At 36.8% G+C, this 22,274-nt stretch overlaps 1 protein-coding gene across 9 annotated transcripts in view; it reads left to right on the top strand.

The window, feature by feature from the left end:
• The window catches only part of LOC123310662 (neural-cadherin), a 303,888-nt gene that overhangs the window by 151,131 nt on the left and 130,483 nt on the right, over window positions 1-22,274 (top strand). The window contains exon 1 of one of the 9 annotated variants that reach the window (XM_044894225.1): window positions 20,898-20,994. The exons of the other annotated variants lie outside the window; for them this stretch is intronic. Within the exon in view, the coding sequence (XP_044750160.1) occupies window positions 20,940-20,994 (55 nt within the window). The 5' untranslated portion in view covers window positions 20,898-20,939. Of the gene's footprint in view, window positions 1-20,897; window positions 20,995-22,274 lie in introns of those variants that run through there. 9 annotated transcript variants of the gene reach the window in all.

Below are 22,274 nucleotides of genomic sequence, written 5' to 3'. Positions count from 1 at the left end.
CAAGGGTAGAAGCATCGTGTTCGATCTGTGCTCGATTTGAAAACGATGTAGACTTCTTAAACCGAATTGTTACTATGGATGAGACTTGGGTACATTTCTACGATCCAGAAATAAAGCAACAATCGATGGAATGGCGACACTCTGGTTCTCCAAGACCTAAGAAGTTTCGTGTCCAAAAAACTGCTGGAAAAGTTCTTTCTTCAGTTTTTTGTGATTTTCGTGGAGTATTCATGATTGATTTTTTGGATGAGGGTAGAACAATAACCGGAGATTACTATTCGACATTACTGACCACTCTACGGGAAAAAATTAAAGAGAAAAGACGCGGAAATCTGTCCAAAGGTGTTTCGTTTTTGCAGGACAACGCCCCTGCACACAAATATCATGTAGCCATGCAAAAAATTCGTGATTAGGGGTTTGAAATACTAGAACACACCCTTTATTCACCAGATTTGGCTCCATCCGATTATCATCTCTTTCCTCAACTGAAAAAAAGTTTAAAAGGTCGTAAATTTTCTTCCAACGAGGAGGTAATAAAAGCTGTGGAGGTCCGGTTTGCAGAGTAAGAAGAAACTTTTTTTTTGAAAAGTCTAGAGACGTTTCAGGTTCTCTGTAATGAATGTATCCAATTAGAAGGAGAATATGTTGGGTGAAAAAATATTTTGACATTAAAATTTTGTTTGCTTCTATAGTAGGCTAAGAATTTTTCAATATATCCTTGTATAAGGGCAAGTTTCTAACTTAACCCTCGAAAAGTATCAAGACCTCAAAGGTGAATTTTTATTGTTTAATGTATTCGTATCATTCATTTTATTATTTTTCCATGGTGGAGCCAATGAACAAGAATTTAGTTAGTAGATCTTGAGAAAGGATTCAATCCTGATGCATAAATGATCTGATTAGTTCCTGAATGCATTATTGTTTAGAAATTCCAGGCTTTTGTGGAAAAATGAACGATTTCTTTCTTCCGAAACACATACGTAAGTTTCCAGTCCGCAAGGGCCGATCTGATATCTCCAGACCGTATGTTTTTTCCGGTTTTCACGTATCGACGCCAATGTTTCCGTACCGTGTATCGATGTGTCACCGCCGCCGGGCTAAATCGAATCCGGATACGTTGCCGGTTAAGCGACACCATTCCGGTTGATTGTCTGCGGCCCGGACATTGAATCACAATCAACAAAGTGAAGTTACATTTTCTCTCACCTTGATCCCGCATCATTCAGCTTCCGCAGCCCCCGAGCAAACAATTCCCCCTCACGTACGCCGCGCGATCGTCCTGTCTCGTGCACTGCCGCGCGCGGCATTTTCCGGACTCCGCATCCAGTATCGCTCCGGGAGCGGCAGCACGCGAATCCGGGAGTTTCAAGCGGGAGACGCGCGGTTCTATCTTCGCGGAGGAGGCCGCGGAAACTGTTAATTGTTTGTTGCACGGCCTACACGTTTGTTCGGTGTTTTCTCGGAGGTGTCTTGTAAACATTTCCTCGTATATTTGTGCTTTCAATTCGTGTCTACGACCGTAGTTGCAAAGTTTTATAGAGAAGTTTATGGTGCTTGCGACTGTATCCTCGGAAAAAGGATCTTCCGGTACAACTGCATTGACCACAAATTGTTTCACATATTTCGCCATCAAAGGATTAATAGTTACAATTAATCAAACAATAATTAGTAAGAAAAGCGATAGTTAGCAACAAATGCGATGCTACCATTTCTTTATCATATTATTCATTCATAATCCTCGTGATAATAATCCAAATTCGAAGTGTTTCTAGAAAATATTTTATAATTTGCATGAGAAAAACAGTTTGAACGAAGATTTCAACCTTAGGTTATTCCTATCGAATTAACCAAGTTCTTCATGAAACGAAAATATAATGAGTTCATCTGGGTTTTCCCGAGGACTCTGAAAAATATGTGGATGCCAGAATGTTTCAATCGCATGTAGTTTCTTCAAATTTTATCTGTGAAAATCAGAGAGAAGTCATTTTTCTTGAAAATTAACTATGTAAGAAGAAGAAGACCGAACGATTGTGCCGAGATGGATGAAATTCTCAGATTTGTTACTAGAAGAGTTGCTCTTTCAGAATTTGTATTACGTTTAGATCTACGATAATTTTCCTGGAAGATAAATCACCCTAAAAATGACCTTCGAAAAATTCCCAAAAAGTTGGGTTCAGTTAAAACTTCCTCAAGTTCGAACGGTTGTGGCGAACTGGCTAAAATTCTCAGATTTATTATTAGAATAGTTGCTATTCCAGAATATGTGTCACCTTTATATCTACGATGATTTTCCTGGAAAATAAACGACTCGGAAGCTGACCTTCGAAAAATCCTGAAAAAGCTGAGTTCAGTTAAAAATTCGTCAAGAACGAACGGTTGCGTCGAGATGGATGAAATTCTCAAATTTATTACTAGAAGAGCTGCTCTTCCAGAATATGTATCACATTTCCATCTACGGTTACGTTTATTGAGAGATAAACGACTCGAAATCTTACCTTCGAAAAATTCTGAAAAAGCTGAGTTCAGTTAAAAATTCATCAAGACCGAACGGTTGCGCCTAGATGTATGAAGTTCTCAAATTTTATACTAGAAGAGTTGCTCTTTCAGAATATTTATCACATTTCCATCTACGGTCACTTTTATTGAGAGATAAACGACTCGAAAGCTGACCTTCGAAAAATCCTGAAAAAGCTGAGTTCAGTTAAAAATTCATCAAGACCGAACGGTTGCGCCTAGATGTATGAAGTTCTCAACTTTTATACTAGAAGAGTTGCTCTTTCAGAATTTTTATCACATTTCCATCTACGGTCACTTTTATTGAGAGATAAACGACTCGAAAGCTGACCTTCGAAAAATCCTGAAAAAGCTGAGTTCAGTTAAAAATTCGTCAAGACCGAACGGTTGCGCCGGGATGGATGAAATTCTCAGATTTATTACTAGAAAGGTTGCTCTTTTAGAGTATGTATCACGTTTAAATCTCTTATGATGAAGGCATGGGGGTTAGACCCCCCTAAAATTACTCACGTCATTTGAAAAATCATTTTATTTGGTCCACAAGTATCGGACCAGGATTAAAACAGTCATTCCTTTATATTCTAATATTAAATATGATACCTCCTCATCATCCGCATCATACTGTCCTGCGAACATTTTTCGAATTGTATCGTAAAGCTAAATTCATGCAGGACATAGTCAATTAGTGTCTGATTCAGAATACTCATCTCATAGTCAGAATTCCTAGTTCTAAATGGTCCTTATCGTTGAAGGGAATCTGTATAGGTAGTGGAGGAATACTCACTTTGACGAACAAAGCCCTCTAATAAAAGAATACGTCGTCCATATTCATATACCTCTAACGGATAAGTTGAAGGTTCTGGAAATGATCATTTCAATAACATGCTTCGGTGGTTGTTGTCAGGCTAGTAGCCCCGTGCTCCATATACCGATGAAATATTAATCGACTCTGTACTGAAATTCCTCACCATTATTACTCCACCCTCATTCGTAATATATCCATGTGTTCCGCTGTACAATCGACAGTAGTAATTCAAAGTTCCATCTTCTTTCCAATATGGTGATATGTGAGCTTTAGAATTGAAAATGAAATGATGAATGTTCAGGAAATGCTACAAACACTTCTGAGCCAGAAACTTTACTCTTCATCTTTGATACCTCATATCAGGAAGCTAAATATACTATTTTCTTGTACCTTGTAACCCTCAACATCAGAATAAGCAGGTAGTAATAACGTTCCCTTATTATCCAAGGTTATTTGGAAACAAGTAATTGCCTCATAACTATCGAATGAAACTTCTTGCTAGATTATCGAGTTCTGTTATTGGAAGCAATAAAGTAGAAATAATTATCAGCGGAACTATTTCTGTCCTCGATGAAAAAACAAAAGTTCTGTTGCGTCCAAGGATGGGGTAGTTTTCCAGACCGGAAGTGTTAACACCCTATAAGTATCGACAGATCCAGAACAAGAAGTAAATAATAGTTGCACTGTCGTTGCAGCTTATTGGAAACAGGCTCAAGGTGACAAGTTTCCCGGGAGTTTTCAACGGTTGTTTTTCCAATATCCAGAGCACGTCGCAAGTTTTGTGTTTCATTTTGTGGCTCGTTGGAGTTGGCAGTTGTATTTTTTTAACTTTTTACGAAGTTCCCTGCGGTGGTGTTGAGAGAGTTCGAAGTTTCGGTATAATGAGTTGTAAGTCATACCTGTAAGAAACTGTGCTAATTTAATTCACGTTTCGTGAAAGTGTTCGATGCGGGTGAACACTATACTATATAGGGTTGTGAACAGATAAAGAAATTCTGTTCCATGCTGAAAAAGTTTCGTCTTTAAAGTACTTGAACATGATGTCTTTCAATTTGTGATATAGACCAATTTTTAAATGGACGCTTCAAATACAGCTTAGAACAAGTGTATCTCCATAAAAAAGGATGTCGATTCACAGTTCTATGGGAAGTACAATTATTAAAATCCATTTCCGATTCTAACCACTATATTGATACAAAGGAAAATTCTTCAAATATTCCTATTATCCTCGAAAGTGATTTATTGGGCGCTTCGCGGATCCAGTGGAGCAGGATTCTTTGTCTCGTTAAAGGATATCCGTGGAAGACGGCAACAAATTAACCCAAAGCGCGTCTGCCAGACTAACAAGCGCTGGACTAATCCTCACGCTTACCCAAGCAAAAATAACACAAATTTGGCCTTTATCAGAATTTCGTTTTATAACGAAAACACAGATTTTAATCCTGGATCGTTTATGTTTCCTAGACATCGGGTTCGTGTATTCCCTATGCAAAAGTTTGTTGTGAAACGATGATAGCTTCCGTTGATCCGCACTTTGAGTGGCTCTGAGCTGAAGCCACAATGTTTGTGAGCTTGGCAACATGGAATTTATCTCGAAACACTGTTCGGATATATTAACGTTACATTTCTACTCGAAGTTTATACAATAAGATGATAATCCTGTATTTATTTTATTACTCCACACGAAATGTGAGTGGAAGTTGAACCTTATCCTGGCCGATTTGAAGCAGTCTTGCTTACCCTTATCATTTCAGGCAAAAACTTTTTTTAATTCCCTTTATACTTTAGCTTGCAGGGCAACTTATCTACTCGAAGTTTTGAGCAGCGTATTTCAATCTGAACATTTGTTTGAACGTAGATACATATCAAACATCTGGTGGATGGTATACTCGAACACCTATGTCGTTTATATCAGGAAAATAGTCCCACCTTCGGTAGAGAACCAGCTAAGTGTCAGAAACGGGTGCTTTCAATTAATATTCCCAGTAGGTACGATTACAATACAGCACGGAAATAGCTTTTGGAATTGTTATGTTGGAACCTCCGTATATTATTCTGTTCCCGAGAATTGAAATTATATGGACTGGTGAAATAATATACAGGCCACGTTGCTCTTTATTAATTACAAGGATGAATCTAGCGCGCTCTGTTTCTACCTGCTTAATTAAGAATTTTTTCATATATCTGCTAGGAAATTATATGTTCCATTTGGATGACTTACTTTTCGCTTCATTTTTCAAACGGTGAAGTGAAGGGAAACTCTGTCTTATCATTCTTCAGTATTCCATAAACTTTGGTGAATCCCATCCTAATCCTTCCACATCGTATCAAATATGTAGATCTCCTGAATAAAACATTCTTTCTCCATCTCCTCAAGAGACTACAGACAGTATCCCACAAGCTGAAATGGCATGTGGTATGGGATAGCATGTGTTCAAATTCAAATTATATGGGGGAAACAGTTTGCCTGGAATTATTTAGTCTATGGGATGCTTTCTTTATTTATCTATCTCCTTTGATTCCACCAAAAATTTTCTTTGAAAGGAGATATCACCCCGTTTTGAGAAAATTCACTGGATCATCGGGAGAATTTTTTGTATTTTTCATAAGAATACTAACACCGTTTTCATCTTCAAATGAATGTGTCATACGAAAATTCATATTTATGATTATCAGTTTCTGAATTGCATTGCATAACTTGAGCTGACTACAAACCCCTCAATTGAAGAGTTTCGAACGGAGAGAAACGTTGTATCATAAATTTTTCAACGGAAAAATTTCACTCACGTAAACCGCCCTTTATAGCCATCAACTCATTTTCTAATTAAACTCAATATTGTCCCTAGCCGGCCATTTTATCACGTTGATCAATACATTCAATTAGATAATTGAGGGATGGTTTCCTCTCAATTATGGATTTCAGCGATGGACCACCGGGAAATCGTGACCACGTTAATGTAGGGTTTATTCTGTTTACTTTGTGTTTGTTCGGTTTGTTATGTTGGTCACTTCAAGCTGTCTGATAACTTATGAAGTTGACGATCTTTGGGAAGTGACTCCAATAAATCCTTCAAATGTGGTTGAAATTTGTTGAGGTTATACAGTTGTTTCTATATTTATTTATTTAGATTTGAATTTTCCTGGCCACTACATTGGTAAATTCTTTTTTTTAAGGTCATTTTATTTCCTTGTTTGAGGTTTGAACTTAATTCAATTCTCAAGTTCGAGAATTCTGTCGCTTCTTTTTACATCACTTTCTGAACTGGGTTTAAATATTTATTTTCCGTACTATCAGAATTGAGGAACTTTTAGGAAGGTTATAGAGGAGGAACGCGGAATTCATTACGCGAAAAAATGTGTCTCTATCGTGCGTTCCCTTCTCTTCAATATTATATTAAACGACTTACTCTTCGTGCTCTAACAGCACTCATCCAATTCATAAAATTTCATTATTACCTTTCTCTCTGTTGTTGTAGAGGAGTCCAAATATCTTTGAGGGGGGAACACAGCGTTAAATACCGCGTAAAATAAGTTTTCATGGCGAAACTTTTGAATGGCATCATTAGAGACACTCCTTCAATAAAAAAAGTCACTCTATACTTCGAAATATTGCTAAAAAGATGATTCTCGCTTTCGTTTGAGGATTACATTTCGAATGCAAGCCCAGATGCTGGGACGGAAGATAGAAAGGTCGGAAAGTACATGAAATAAGCGATAAATTTTATAGGTACTTTTCTTTTATGATGCCGGTTGAGATACTCTATCGATCCTTCAGTACATATAACTCATGAGACGAAATGGGTCCTTTTTTTCGACTAATTCGAGGTCGTAGATTACGAATATGCACTTAGATTTTTCCTAGGGTCAGTATTTTGGGAAATAAATCACTTTCAGTGGAATATTCTGAAAAAATTGATCAAATTTGAGGAGCTGTAGCAGCCCGAAAAAAAGCGCTGGACATAAGCTGATTTTTTCTGGTGGCAGATTGGTTCCTTGCGAATAGAACAAACCAACTTTCATTCAACTACCGCGAACAGTTTAGATTTTATGATTTTCTCCGCGAAGGTTCAAAATTTCCGATTTTCCATCTACCATAACTTGAAAACTAATCCTTTCAGCAAAATTCTGTTTGCATATTCGTGATGTACGTCCTCGATTCAGTATATACTCCAGTTTTAGTGGACATTGGAAAGATCGAAAATTTTTCAAATTTTCCATGCATATGTATGGAAAAATTGCGATTTTTCTAAAAAAACTTTTGGTCTCCGATCCGAACCAAATTTAAACTGTCGACTAATTCTAGGGCGTAGATAACGAATATGCAAACGGATATTTTTTGAAAAATTTATTTTTCAAGTTATGGTCGATGAAAGATTGAAAATTTTTTTTCTTTGCGGAAAAAATCATAAAATCTAAACGGTTTCCGGTAGATGAATGAAAATTAGAATTTCCTATGCGCAAAGTATCAATCTATCATAAAAAAAATAAGAATATGTCCAATCCTCTTTTTCTGGCTTCTACAGCTATTCGGAATTGACCTTTTTTATTCGAAATTTTCCACTGAAAGTGACTCAGTTCCTAAAATACTGATCCCACAAAAAATCTAATTGCATATTCGTTATCTATAACCTCGAATAAGTCGATATATTTTGTAGAATTTAACGAGACGGGGCACGCGCAGCACCCCTGCTAGGAACGGTCCTGAAAAACAGTTATGAACAGTACCCTAACAAGAAATAATTTTTTTCATTATTTTATATTCTCACAAAGATATTTTCAGATATCATCATTTATTGTTTAGGAATAACAGTAAACCACCTCGCATTACCAAATGATACAGATATTTTTTCAATCGAAATATGAGAACGACCTCACTTTAATCGAAACACCTTTGGAAAATTTCTGATTGCTTTGGACTCTATTCAAGTGAAATCAAGGTACTAAAATCCTCATCAATATTTAGTGTCCGCAGAATTTTGAAAAAATGAGGCAGTCACAATACAAGGTATTAAGACGGTGCCTCTGAATGGCTTCACTTCAGCTGAAATCTACTTCGTTATCAATACAGATAACAGCCTAATTGAAAGGATCAGTCAATAATAGCACTATGCATGAGCGTTGTTGCTAAACTACATCAATCGTCTTAATTAATGATCGGTGAGTTTACCACAAATCGCTTCCTATCAAGGAAATTCATGAATGGTTATTGAAGGAACCTTAGGTTTCTCCATTGAACCAGTCAAACTCTGTATGTTTGCCGATTTTCCTAGATGGTGTAATTATACGCATCAATAAACTATTCAGATTTGATGAATTGGTCACAGTCGGTAGAATTTCGAATAGAGTAATGATGGAACCAAGCTTGCCATAAATTAAGGTCTGGGTTATCATTGAGAAGAGTTACAATGTTATGCTAATTGAGCAGGTAAAGATATCACCCCCTTTCTGAGAAATATTAAGGACAGACCCAAATCATTCCCAGAAAAGATTTTAGTAATATGATTCATTCTATAAAAACTTATTATTCTTTCAATTAGAGGAGAAAGTTTTTCGAAAACTATTGTGAAGTTAGTTGTTTCGAAGCTGAAATCATTTGAATGATTGGTTGTCGGCATTACTTTGTTGGCTGAAACTTTGAAATAACCATCTAGAGAAACACTATTCAAAAAGATATTCCTGACAAATCTATGTGAAGCACTAAATATCCGATAAAATTTGTACCTATCCCTATAGAACCATTTACTATCCCCTATTTATCCTTATTGATCAATACCTTCGTTACAAACTTAGTCACTTTCTTTTATAGTTTCATCACACCTACAATGAAATTTCTCAGAAACTGTTTGTCAAAGGAGATTTAAATTCCTGGTTTTGGAAAGGTGCTTTTTCTGTATTATGCTGAATTTACAGATAGTTTAATGCTGAGAATTCCATTGGGTAAATTATTGGGTAGAATTTCACATTTTCAAATACTATTAATACCCAGCTATTCAGAGGCAATCTGATTAATTGCAAAATATATAGAAACTGCATTTTTGGAGTAAAACTAGAGGTAGATGAAAATATTATTTATTATCACATGAAGAAAAATGATATATACATAAGATGTAATTGTTGTTAAACAATAAATAGATTCACTGTACCAAGAATTGTTCTCTGCAATTTTCGATTTTCACGAAAATATCCTTTGCGTTTTCTACGGTGCCTGTTGTTGAGTCACCCGTTGCATTCTTCGATATTGGAACTTCAATGTATCTTATTTTATTCCTTGTTCCGGAGTCTGAAGGTTCCTCAAAATATATCCTGTATGTGCCGCTGGCTGAAGATTTTACTTCGGTATATTTTGGATCCATTTTATATCTGAAACCAGATCAAATACATAAATTATGAGAAATGGTTTTTATTGGAACACATTGATATTATTCTCGAAAGTTTACTTATATTAAGCATGGATTCCAAGAAATGCCGATAAAGGAAAATTTATTAACTGTCACGACAATAGTGTTTTCCAATATATTATAAAAATTGTACAATGCGTTTACGTTTCAAATAAAAAAAAAAAAAATTTAATTTCTATAAATATTTCATCAATTCAATATCCCAACAAACTGTTTCAACTTACGTTATATTCAATCTTGAATCCTGGTCACTATGTAGTGTTCACCCTTCGCACAATCAAAGAGAACTAACTCGCAAAACACAAATAATAAACTAACTGGTGCTTCAAGTAGAGGCAGTAGGTATAACCATAGAGAAATGGTCTCTTGTCTCTGGGTATAACTCTTTTTCGAAAGTTACGTTTCTTCAACTAGCTATGCTCGGTCTTGTCCAAATGCAAATTAACCAGCTGAACTTTCTCCTTATATTTAGGCCTATTATGGACGACAAGGGAAGGTCATTATTTTCCGATTTTCGAACATTAGGTATTGTGAGCATGCGTTCATTGGTTCGTCATATTTATCTATGAATGTATTCCCATAATACTGTATTTATATTTGATTTATTATCTCGAAGTTGGAACGCAAATTCAATGATACAGAGAAAATATTTTGCTCAGTTCTCATGTTACTTTGAAATGAACTGACGTTTTGAAAGGTTTTACTTTTCGTGAGTAGTTACGAAAAGTGAAATATTTCGCAACTGATGATCAGAAGATACTTGCTATTTTTTTTTAGCAAATCGGTTGGTAGAATGCATTCCTAATATATTTAAAGTCAAGTTTCGCTTATAAACTTCTCAAATTTTCAACTTATTGTAATATCACATACGCTATTTAACGCAAGTTACCATGTTACACGAAATTTTATATACGCGTACTTGACATTTTAATTTTACTAAAGTGAACAGCCGCCAGTTCATGTGAAAAGTATTCGTTTCATGAGCTTCAGAACAACCCATGAGCGAAAATAATGAAACAATAATTCTCGAAATATTCGAGTGATGTGCGTTCAGCTGCCCCAGATATTAACTTCCGTTAAAATTGAAATTTATTGCCTGTAGTTTATTGATCGTTGAACGAAAAGTCTTTGATTGTGAATTCTTTTTTCACATAAACTCAATACGCCGAATTGAAATGTAAAAGTTGCTCTAAAAGGAATACACTTGCCTTACATATCATTCAGTATCGTTGCAATGTACTTGAATAGATCAGTCCTTGAAACATCATTAATTTTATACAACAGGAAGGGTAATAACATTTTAGATATTATAATTATAAAGGAACGAGTTAACAATTCTTATTATGAACAAAAGTTTCGTTTAACAGTTCTTCATTTTTGCATTGAAGGCGAAATTATTTTTATACCAAAAGAATACAGAGAAATGTAATAATGAACAAAAAGGTCGCATTTATGATGAGGGTATGAAGATGTAACTTTGGCTTTCCAATTAACGCTATAAAACGTATTTGAGTTAGGAATTAGGCATTGACAAGCATACAAATTCTAAAAAACATTGTCATGGTTTTAGAGATATCTGTAGAAAAAGCTCCCAGTGGATTTAACTAAAAATATTGGGTTTGATGCCTAGTACCATCGTCTAGTATACATTGTAATTTCGAGAGTTAATGTCTTATAACTGATGATCTAAAAAATCATCGACTGTTAATATTAATTTCATTATTTTCTCATTCTAAGTTGAAGCGTATTGCTCATTCATACTTTTCATTAAATCATTATTCATCGATTGCTGGAATTTCTAAATGGTCGCTCCCAAGAGAGATGCGCGCTCAAATCAAGACTCCTCTATTCAACTCATCTCAACAGCCAACAAGATCAGTCACCCTACGATTTTCAATTAAGCCATCCTCGACAGCTACCCCGGCAGAAATATCTTGATTCCCTGAGAGCGTTAGCGAAAGGAGAAACAAAGTTTCTGCCTGAATAGGTTGTTAATGGCACGGGCCCCATACCTTGCTCTTAATCAAGTTACTCCCCCTATTTAGGCTAAGCAGAAATTACTAGTGTTCCTTGCAGCCCTTCCTTCTCGTCGTTGCGAAACTTCTACTCTCCGAAAAGAAATTTTGACCCCACATAAATCTTCTGTTGTTGATGCCGCGCAATTTATAACTCTTCATTTAATTTTCTTCTCCTTGAGAACGGCCAGCTGAATTTCATTTGTGCCAGCTTCTTTGGTTTAAACGAAATTCGGGCTCGAGGGTCGTTGAATGGAACTGCGAGAAGTTGTGGATTGCCTGGCGACAGTTTTATGTATTTTGGGGCAAGAAATTTCATCTAGTGATACACGGTTTCATATTACAATGACTGTAGCTCATTAGAGAATTTATGCAATGTACGGGGTATCTCTAAACAAGTGCGGAGGACTTGGAGACTTGATTCCTTGATGAAAATTTGTGCAATAATCCATAATCAACACTTTTTCGCATTGTTTTAATCGTGTTCTGAGGAAATTGATTAATTTGGGACGAATTTCCGAAGCTTCAGCAATCACAATTAACTTGTGTAAACTTTTTGAACATTTTGATAAGACCACGTTTGCGACATCAATACGCGAAAACTAATCTTTGCAGAGGACTCTCGATTTTTTCATAGTTACATAAACTACTCAAAAATATTCTTCTAAAATTTCATTGGCCTCATTGCTACCATTTGGTCTTGACGAATTTTTAAGTGAGTCCATCTTTTGCAAAATTTTCGACAAGCATATCTCCCACAAAAATCATCGAAAAGGTGAGATTTTTGAGACCTAGTAAACATGAAATGTTACAAGAGTATACACGATACAACAACGAGCCTTGATTGTTAACATTTATCAACGAAATGATAAATGAGAAAGCAATTCATCCAAAAAAAGAGTCTTAGGGTAACATAAGCTCTGTTTTCTCATATTCCATTGGTATTTCCAAAAAGATGAAGAATCATTTTGGGCGATATTGTACCGAAATAAACCATGTACAATTTTCTCCTTTCTCTCGAACCAGTTGCATTCAGCATTCTTGCCTATAACTCGGTGGTTCGTCTAGAATTATTATTATTGACCAGATTCGTCTCTTGCCACGTCTGGCGATGAATCCAAACGCCAACTTATTAGTTCATTCGAATAAAATGAAGGCGGAAAATTGAAATATGGTCCTATTTTCGCCCTCACGCATATTTCCACCGATGAGAAAACATCGAGGCGAGAAACGAAGGCGGCTGTGAGGAACTTGAGGTCGATGAATAAAACAGGAAGGAGCGTTATACTAGGAAAAAGCATTCTTCCCATTCGAATTATTAATATTCCTGTCCCCGAAGGAGCAGGCTTCACTCGGACGGCAATGAAGGAAATTCTCTCAACTGTATTAATAATTTTCGGTTTTACGGTTGAACGGAGAAATGAAGTGCCGGCAATTGGGAGTGGCGGTAAATTTAACTTTTTTTTTGGTAAAACGAAGCTGGCATTAAATTATGAAAATTTTTTAATGGATTGACTGAATGTGTTTGCATTTATTGGTCGAGAATTTCAATGAAACTGAAGGATATTTAGGATATAATGTAGCAAGGAAGTTGTTGTTCTTCTTGAATTTACAGTTTTTTGAGTCCAATTATCCTTCCCCTGGACTCCTTGCTCTTGCGTATATTCGGAAATATACGTGATTATCAATGGCAGTATTCAGTTTATGTTCTAACCGAGGATCAGTACACCATCATCCTTGATTCCACACGTTGAAATGAAAAGCATTAAATGAAAAATGCGTCAAAAGCCACTGCGTATATATACATTCCATGTATTCGCTTTCGAATGCCCTTCGTCGCTGTATTCTCTTCAATTTCACCCCTGACTTTGCAAACATTTTCGAAACGAAGTATTCATTGGGTGGTCCACCAATTTATCCCGGTTGAAAAAACGAATTGTCGATTCATCACACATGTGTGCCAGTTCGGACGATAAATCGTGTTGGGGTTATCTCATGGTACTTCGAAAGGGATATTTAATGAATATCATGAGGGATCCTGAAGGATCATCAATCGCGAGCTAATTCGTTGCTACCGGCAACCAACTTTAATTTTACACAGAAGGCTCGTTAAAGCCTTTTGCAATAGATTCTTCAGACAGCTGTTCTATGGAATTTATTAGCGAAATAGTTCTTTATGCAACAAGTGAATAATGCGATACTCCGAGATTTCGACAATTGAAAAAGTCACCTGTAGGAAGCACAAGCGTCAAGAAAAAACGTTTTTTTGTAGTTCCACTTCGAGAGATCACAGTTGAGGACTGGGAAGAAAACAACATTTGATCAACATTGTTAAGTTCGCTTCTGTTAAACTTGGATATCCGTTGAGGTTCAAAAACTACAAGGTGTTTCGATTGGAGGTTTCATTTCTATATATAGGAGATACGATTTTTATGAAAAATAATGTGATTTTTGCTTCATTCAATACAGAAAATTTTGCCTGTTAGCCTTCGTGTCTTCTTTAGCAGACCTATGCTTTTGCAATAGAGGTCTTGATGCCATGTAAAACTTGTGGATGTTACCCAAAAAAATGGATTCAGGTCATGATATTAGCATGCTAAGGCCAATAAAATACAGAGGCTAGCCTGTGTTTGCCTCACTGGAGCTATGGGATCTCATTAACCCATCTTAAGAATATCCAATTTCGACCAATAATTCCGTTATGATCTTGCAGATTGTTATTCGCTCATCAAATAGCGATCTACATACGTCCAATCAATGATTCTCATTTGCTTTTTCTCCAATTTGGTCCACCCTCGTGGGTGTAGATGCAATTCATTCTGCTCATGACTTTGGCGCACTCACAAACGTCTTCTTCGCCTGCCGTCTTTTTCAATTCATCCCTTAACTGAATTGGACCGAGATCCACGACACTGGAGAGACATTTGGATTCGCTACATAATTATGCTGTGAATTAATGAACTTGCACAATGTCAGCTGCTACCTCAATGAAGTAATTACTTTTTCGCGCGCGAAGAAATTACGAAGTGAAAAATGAGACACAAAGTTTCGGAACGAATATAGGGTTCAGTATTGCACACGTCAATGATTTTATTTGATTTTTAGCAGCCCGAGGAACTCGACTTGGAATTAATTAAAATTTCTTCTCTTTCGACCAATTATTTCGAGTGACTCCTTTGAGTTATTCCAACTCGCGAACCATGGCAGTTTCTAGGGAGAAAAATTGATACATGTTCGATCATTTTTTTAGTCTCAATTACGTTCAGTCCTTGTTGAATAAAGATTTCGAATTCTACGAAGGTCTAATATTTCTTCTCATCCTTCACTGTCCTTGGTCATATAAAACTGGGCAGAATCGGACTTCTGTCACCACATCGACTTCTTTATAAGACTGAAGCTGGCTAACGAGGATTTAACGATGCCACATTGCGAAGTTAGAATCAATCACTTCTTGGGTCACTCGGAATCGCAAGCCGGGTTTATGGGGCTCTTCTGCGGCAAGTAAAGGAGATCAGGGGGTTTTTGAAACTTTCAGCGTTTTCTACCGATTCAGCTGCGGATTGAGGGTTTATTCCTTCCAATCGAATGTGCCATATCAGTCGGTGGCCGGAAGGAGGAAAATATTTTACGTGTTTTCTACGTTCAGCCTTTGGATTTTTATTCATCGGATCTTGCCAATGGACACTTATGGTTTGATGAATATATTTAGCGTAGCAAAGACTTTTTAAGAATAAAAAGAAAGGGAAAAAGGTTCTATGATGTATGCACATTCAGCGGTGGGGAAAGCGTCTGCAGGGTCTCAAAGATGTAAAAGAAAAATCGTCAGATGTACCTACATACTCGAGCGTGTCAGATTAAAATACTGTATATGCCCTACGTGTTTCTGATGATGAATTCATGCGTATATGGCAGTTTGCGCGGTGGGACTGGCCGTAAGGAAGAGTTGAAAATGGTAAAAAAAATTTTTCCCAGCGTGTCAGATTTTTGGAAGATATGTTGACTGGACCCAACGGAAGCTACTTTTTAAGGGACTGACAATTGGGACATGACGCAAGGTCACAGCGGCCCTTTGAAAATGTAAAAAAAATCGTTATTTGTACATACTCGAGCGTGTCAGATTTTCATACAGATGGTTAATCTCGGTGTTGTAGACGTGTTGACTCTTTAATCTGTCACTAATCAGGGGGGGTTTTCTCAATCTGACACTTTGAAGATGATAAAAATGCTTTTTTTCAGAATATTCCCCTGCCGGACATCTAATCGTTTTTGTATTCATTATGAACGTTGTAGATAATGAAATTCTACACAACTTTTGCCTGAAGCAATTTTACATACATACTCTTAACCGTTCTCGAGTTATAGGGCGAGAAGCTTAGCCACACATGCGAAAGGGCAAGGTCAATGTAAAATTCCAGTCTAATCTACACTTGGAACATAGATACATATGTACTTATGTTCTAAGAATCTACATTCATCCAATTGTCAAAACGACAAGCCATTTCTATGATGACAATTTCGAAATTAGTCTCTGACTGAACCTTAGAATGTGCTATTTTCCAACGAGTGAATTATCGCTTCAGCATGTATCGCATTAATCGCCATATATCTCAAAAACGTTTGAAAAAATTTGCTTGGGACAAAATTTGTAGAAAATGTTATGCTCTACAACTTTTATAATGAATGCGAAAAAGATTTGAAGCCCTGGGGAGGAGATAATTCAAAAAAACTGATTTTAGTGACTTTTATAGCCAATTTTTATTGTTTCGGCTAGCTAAAACTGTCAGATTATATTTTTTCCGTTATTCTTGAATTATTAGCTTCAAAATAAGAAAAACACCATCGCGCTCGAGAATGTACACGTGACCTTTTTTGCACTTTTGGCATCCTCCCACAGATATTCGACACGCTTAAATTGTCAGATTAAGAGAATATATTCTTTTCAACATGTAATTAACCACATATATCTTAATCTGACACGCTTGAGTATGTACAATGATCGTTTTTTTTTTCTATTCTGACAGGGTGTCCTAGACAATTCCCCCTACTTATACCGGTCTAATTTTTTGTAGAGCTACTCTACAGGGTCCAAGGTATCTCACCTTATATTAATCTGACACGCTCGAGTGAATCCCGAATTTCCCTCTTCGGCTCCCCAACTAGCAATATTCTCTCCAGAGGAACGAAAATCAAGAAACGTTCCACTGCCTTATCTTCGCCCCAAATGTTATAATGAAATGAAATCGCATTCATAAATTTTTCTCGTTTGTCCCCGGCCAAGAAAGCTTCATACAACTTAGCGCTAGTTTTTATGTAAACATGCCCCAAACGGCGTCTGAAGAAAGCCTCGCCACAAATCTAGGGCCCTACAAAGCCCTGGCCGGGACGCCGAAAACAGGCCATGCTTTTTCATGAAGCTCTCGTTTATCCCACTTCCCCGTTTCTCACTATTATCTTGCACATTCAATTCGGTCTCCTCAGATATTTCTTATAAAAGTTGTCTCATTATCAATTGGGAAACATCACCGGTGATATATGTTGGGAACTGAGATTATCCAGAATGAACCCATGGGATATACTTGGTGGAAAATAGGGGGGAATTCGAAGTTACGAACGCCCCTGATAAGGACTATTCGTCATGGTTATTTATCGGGATCGACTGTCTAGAGGAAATCCTGGTTGAAGGAATCTGAATAAGGATATACGGTAGACCAATATTGTGGGGGAAGTTTTTGGAATAGAACTGAATCTTGAATTGAAATAAATCATGGGAAACGAAAACATTGGTATAGTGTGTAGAGAAGGATATTCTGTTGTCAGTTGGTGATGACCTTGAACGTTAGTCTTCCTGGAGCCGATACAAAATCTTCATCAGCATATTCGAGGCTCAAACTTCATTCGAGGATATATTGAAGAATTCTTAGCCTACTAAAGAACCAAACAAAATTTCAATGTCAAAATATTTTATTACTCAACATATTCTCCTCTTAACTGGATACATTTATTTCAGGGAACCTGCAATATCTCTAGACCTTTAAAAAAAAATGTTTCCTCTTGCTCTGCAAACCAGACCTCCACACCTCTTGTTACCTCCTCGTTAGAAGAAAATTTACGACCTTTCAAACTTTTTTTCAGTTGAGGAAAGAGATGATAGTCGGATGGAGGCAAGGCTGGTGAATAAGGGGGGTGTTGTAGTAATTCAAACTCTAAATCACGAATTTTTTGCATGGCAACATGAGATTTGTGTGCAGAGGCGTTGTCCTGCAGAAACAAAAACCTTTAGATAGCTTTCCCCGTCTTTTCCCTTTAATTTTTCCCGTAGAGTGGTCAGTCATGTCGAATAGTAATCTCTGGTTATTGTTCTACCCTTATCCAAAAAATCAATCATGATTACTCCATGGCAATCCCAAAAAACTGAAGCAAGAACTTTTCCAGCGGATTTTTGGACACGAAACTTCTTACGTCTTGGAGAACCAGAGTGTCGCCATTCCATCGATTGTTGGTTTGTTTCTAGATCGTAGAAATGTACCCAAGTCTCATCCATAGTAACAATTCGGATTAAGAAGTCTACATTGTTTTCAAATCGAGCACAGATCGAACGCGATGCTTCTACCCTTGCACGTTTTTGGTCAACATTCAAACATTTGAAGATCCATTTTGCAGCAATTGTTCTCATGACCAAATTCACGTGAACCATATGGTGAACGCGTTTGTCTCCTATAAAAAATAAACTTTTCTTTCCCCAAATAAAAAATTAGCTGACATTCCATCCGCACAGGATAACAAGCAACTAAAAAACAAAAATATTCCATAGAAATGGACGCACATGTGTCTGTCAATTCTTCGATATCTCCGATGTCTGGAAACCTCATAATTCAGGAGACCTCACAATAGTACACCGTCAGTTATGTTATGTTATGAGTACCTATACAAGTATGATTGTCCGGCCCCACCAAAACGCATATGTGCCTGGAAAATTGTGCTGAAATATATGGAATGCGCAATGTTCCAACGATGTGAAAGCATTAAGCATTGGAGCCAGCCAGGCACTATGCATAATTCATCCTGGGATATCCAGAGCTCGGAGGCGGCGTTGAAACTGACTGCCATTAATGTGTGACTGACCTCGTACAGCTTAGTTTCTGCCTTCTGCCGTCCTAATGCGGCATTTCTTGTTACTGATGATTCGGTTGTCCATCATATTTGCATCTATTCCAATTTGGAATGGTCCGCTTCGCTCCTTCGTGGTCGAGGAATGGATGCTGAATCGACCTGATAACAGTGAAGGTGCTTTTGGGCTACTAAAATCGTATTGCCAAAACTCCTCAGATTGGAACTTCTTTCCATTGATTTTTTGTGTTATTCTTTAGGCTTTAGGCGTGTAATACCTTCCTTCAGTTATTTCTATATTGAATTATTCTGCTTGCAAGCTAGTTATAAAGATTTCATTCACTTTATCTCTACACGAATACAATTTTGTGTGCATCGAGAGGTTTCAGAATGATGAGCTTTAAAAAAAAGGTTCTCTAATCGATTCGACTATTTCAAGGGGAAACTGATAACCTTTCTTTTCAGTTATTTTAATAATTTTCGGTGAACTGAAGTTCCTGGAGTTGTATATTGAACGTCATAAGGATAATGAACTCCCTAGTGTTCCAAATCACGAATACGAGATTTCCCAAAACACAAAAATCAATCAAACAGAGGTATACATATGTTACTCGGTGTGGATACATGCAATATATCTCGAATTAAATATTTCATCAATCATGTTCGGAGTGTGGCGCTTGAAGCTAATTTCAATCCGGAATTAGATCCGATCATTCGTGTAGCTTGTTGTTATTACTTCAACAATATGGCAATGCTGGAATGGCCAAATTAGGCGTTATACCCATTTACTTAATGTTGATGGAACCCATTCAGTTTCAAATCGGTCATAACGTTTTCAGTAATGATTCGATGAGCATAAAACAACACTATGATGTTATCCAGGAGAGAGACAATGCGATGAACTCTGACTGTAATGTTGAAACTATTGAGTTGATTATCCCGTTTATGTTACATTAACCTTATGAACGCTCGGAAGCCAAATTTTTGCTCCACGTTCGAATTTGCCTGTACTTGTACAAGAACATCTGAATTTCAGTCTTCATTGATTCAGAAACTACCTAGTATTCCGTGAAATGCCCGATGATATCTCATGTCAATCCTCCCGCTCGAAAATATGCACTCACTTATCTGCTAGAGATTTTCTTCTAGTAGTAAATCTTGAAATTTCATCGACCTAGTGGCAGCCATTTGGTCTTGACGAATTTTCAACTGAACCCATTGTTTTCGGAGTTTCTCCATCTTTTTCGGGATGTAGCAACTCTTTTATTAGTAAGAAAACGATTCTTCGAAGTTTCCAGCCTCTTTTGGGTAATATTTCACCAAGATTGAGTTCGATAACTACACAGAACACAACTGGTTCTTCGAACTCTTACAAGCTCGCAGAGCTTCTGATGGGTCGTGATAATATAATGATAATATATAATGATAAACTGGGATTCAATGATATTATAAATATATGAGTACTCTCTGAATTACAATGCAAAAGGATGTAGATATTCAACTGTACTTAATAATTTGATGTCTATTAATAAATCATCCGAGTGGTTCGAATGCTTCATTTCTATTAATTGTCGAAATTTGATCTGTATGTAGTTTTGTTAGTCGAATGAGACCTCATTAACGACTGAATAATTATCTAGAAGTGGAATGACAAATACATCAGTATCCTGTGTTCGCGAAGCTAAAGCTACTTGTTATTGCATCAACGATAGTTAGATTACGAAAACCACAATGTAGCATCGAATAAACATATTAAATTGAGAGTCTAAATGATAAATGATGCTCGGCAAAGGTTGGTGAAATCATAATAAGCGATAAATAATGCAAGCGTGAATTTATCATTCGTTAAAGTGGAAATAAATATTTCGGTTTACACAATACAACGAATATTATTGTTCATAAATAATTTCTCATTCATGATACCCTCCCCTGAAAATATCTGTTTACAAGGCACCTTCGACATATACCTCCGTAAATTCGAAAAACTGGATGTGTTACAAGAACTGTTCTCGTTTAAATTCATTCACAAAATCAGATGTTGTACGTCAATCATGGCGCCCTTGTTTCTGGGCAAGCTTTCGCTGAATTGAACATTTCTAAATGGCTCTTCCTGATAACCAACATCTTTTTGCCTCTCTCTTAAGGCTTTTAGTTGGTAAGTATTGAATGTCCGATCAGATGTTTCCGATTATTGTAATCAGAGGTTCATTACCTGGACGTTTTATCCATAGAAATCACAATGTGTAATCTAGAACTGTAATTCAATAGATATAAATATTTGACAGTTGTCGTTAGTATTGTGCTTAGACGTAGAGACATGGACTGTGCCTTCCCTTTCTATCTATGCATGAAATACGGTCAAAAAAGTGACTGAAGTGAACTGATTTTTTGAGACAGGTTTCATTAAAAACATATAGATCGTTATACCTAGTACTAACGACAACTGTCAACATTTAGCCGCATTTCCTATCCATAATATTTGGATTTCTGTGGTTTTATCTGATCCATTCTTCAGACAATCCGTCAATCAATCTAAAATGAATGTATTCTTGTCTTGGAATCTGATTAATTGTTTAAAATATTGCTGACAATTTTGTATTTATATACATGTTTCTTTTCTTTTCAGGTAAGTTGTATCTCCGAATAAAAAGGCTACTCCTTACGCGTGAGTATAAAATGTTTTGATTAAGTTGATTATATTTCTGGAGGATTTCGAGCATATCGATTAGACAAGAGCGTTTATAGTCAGTGTTATGCTCCAACATTTATCTTGAGACTTAATCGATTAATCAGTCGAGACTTAATTAATTTTCTCACTTCCAAAAATGATGAAGCTAAAATGTATCCGAAATTTCCGCATCTGAATGCAGTAATGAATAGGATCTTCTGTATGCTTGCAGTTTCGAAATTTTAATCATGATGATGACTCAACTGAAAAAATGCAAGAGTTAAAACACACACTGCACTTCGCAGAATTGGTGAGAGAAAATCAAACTCGGCACTTTCAATTCTCACGCTCAAATGGACGCATACATATATTTTTTAATCATCCTCGTTCTTTCTAGCTTATGAATCTGCCACGGGCTTCTGGCTCTCCACAGGCCCGGGGGGGAATAATCAGTTAATTTTACGTTAACCCAATTACAGACCAGGTCGATACCAGGAGTATATTTCAGATATTACGAATATTTAATGATGCGTCTAGAGAAAATATGGGTTGTTGGGTCGTGGTGGTCCATTGTTCGTCCCTCCTTTTTTATTTCCGGAACGCGTATTCCAGCGCGGAATAGTATTATTTAATTAGAATGAGCATCCGGATGGGAGGCCCGTACATCAGTGCACATGCCATCGCCAACAGGCTGCGATGGCCATAATAATTATGGAAGAATTTATGGTTTGCCGCCTCTGTGTACGCATACCGAGCGATTCACATGT

The sequence above is a fragment of the Coccinella septempunctata genome, chromosome 4 (genome assembly GCF_907165205.1).
Source record: "Coccinella septempunctata chromosome 4, icCocSept1.1, whole genome shotgun sequence".
Lineage (NCBI taxonomy): Eukaryota > Metazoa > Arthropoda > Insecta > Coleoptera > Coccinellidae > Coccinella > Coccinella septempunctata.
Note: the sequence above shows the minus strand (reverse complement) of the source record. Positions and strands in the feature narration are given on the sequence as shown.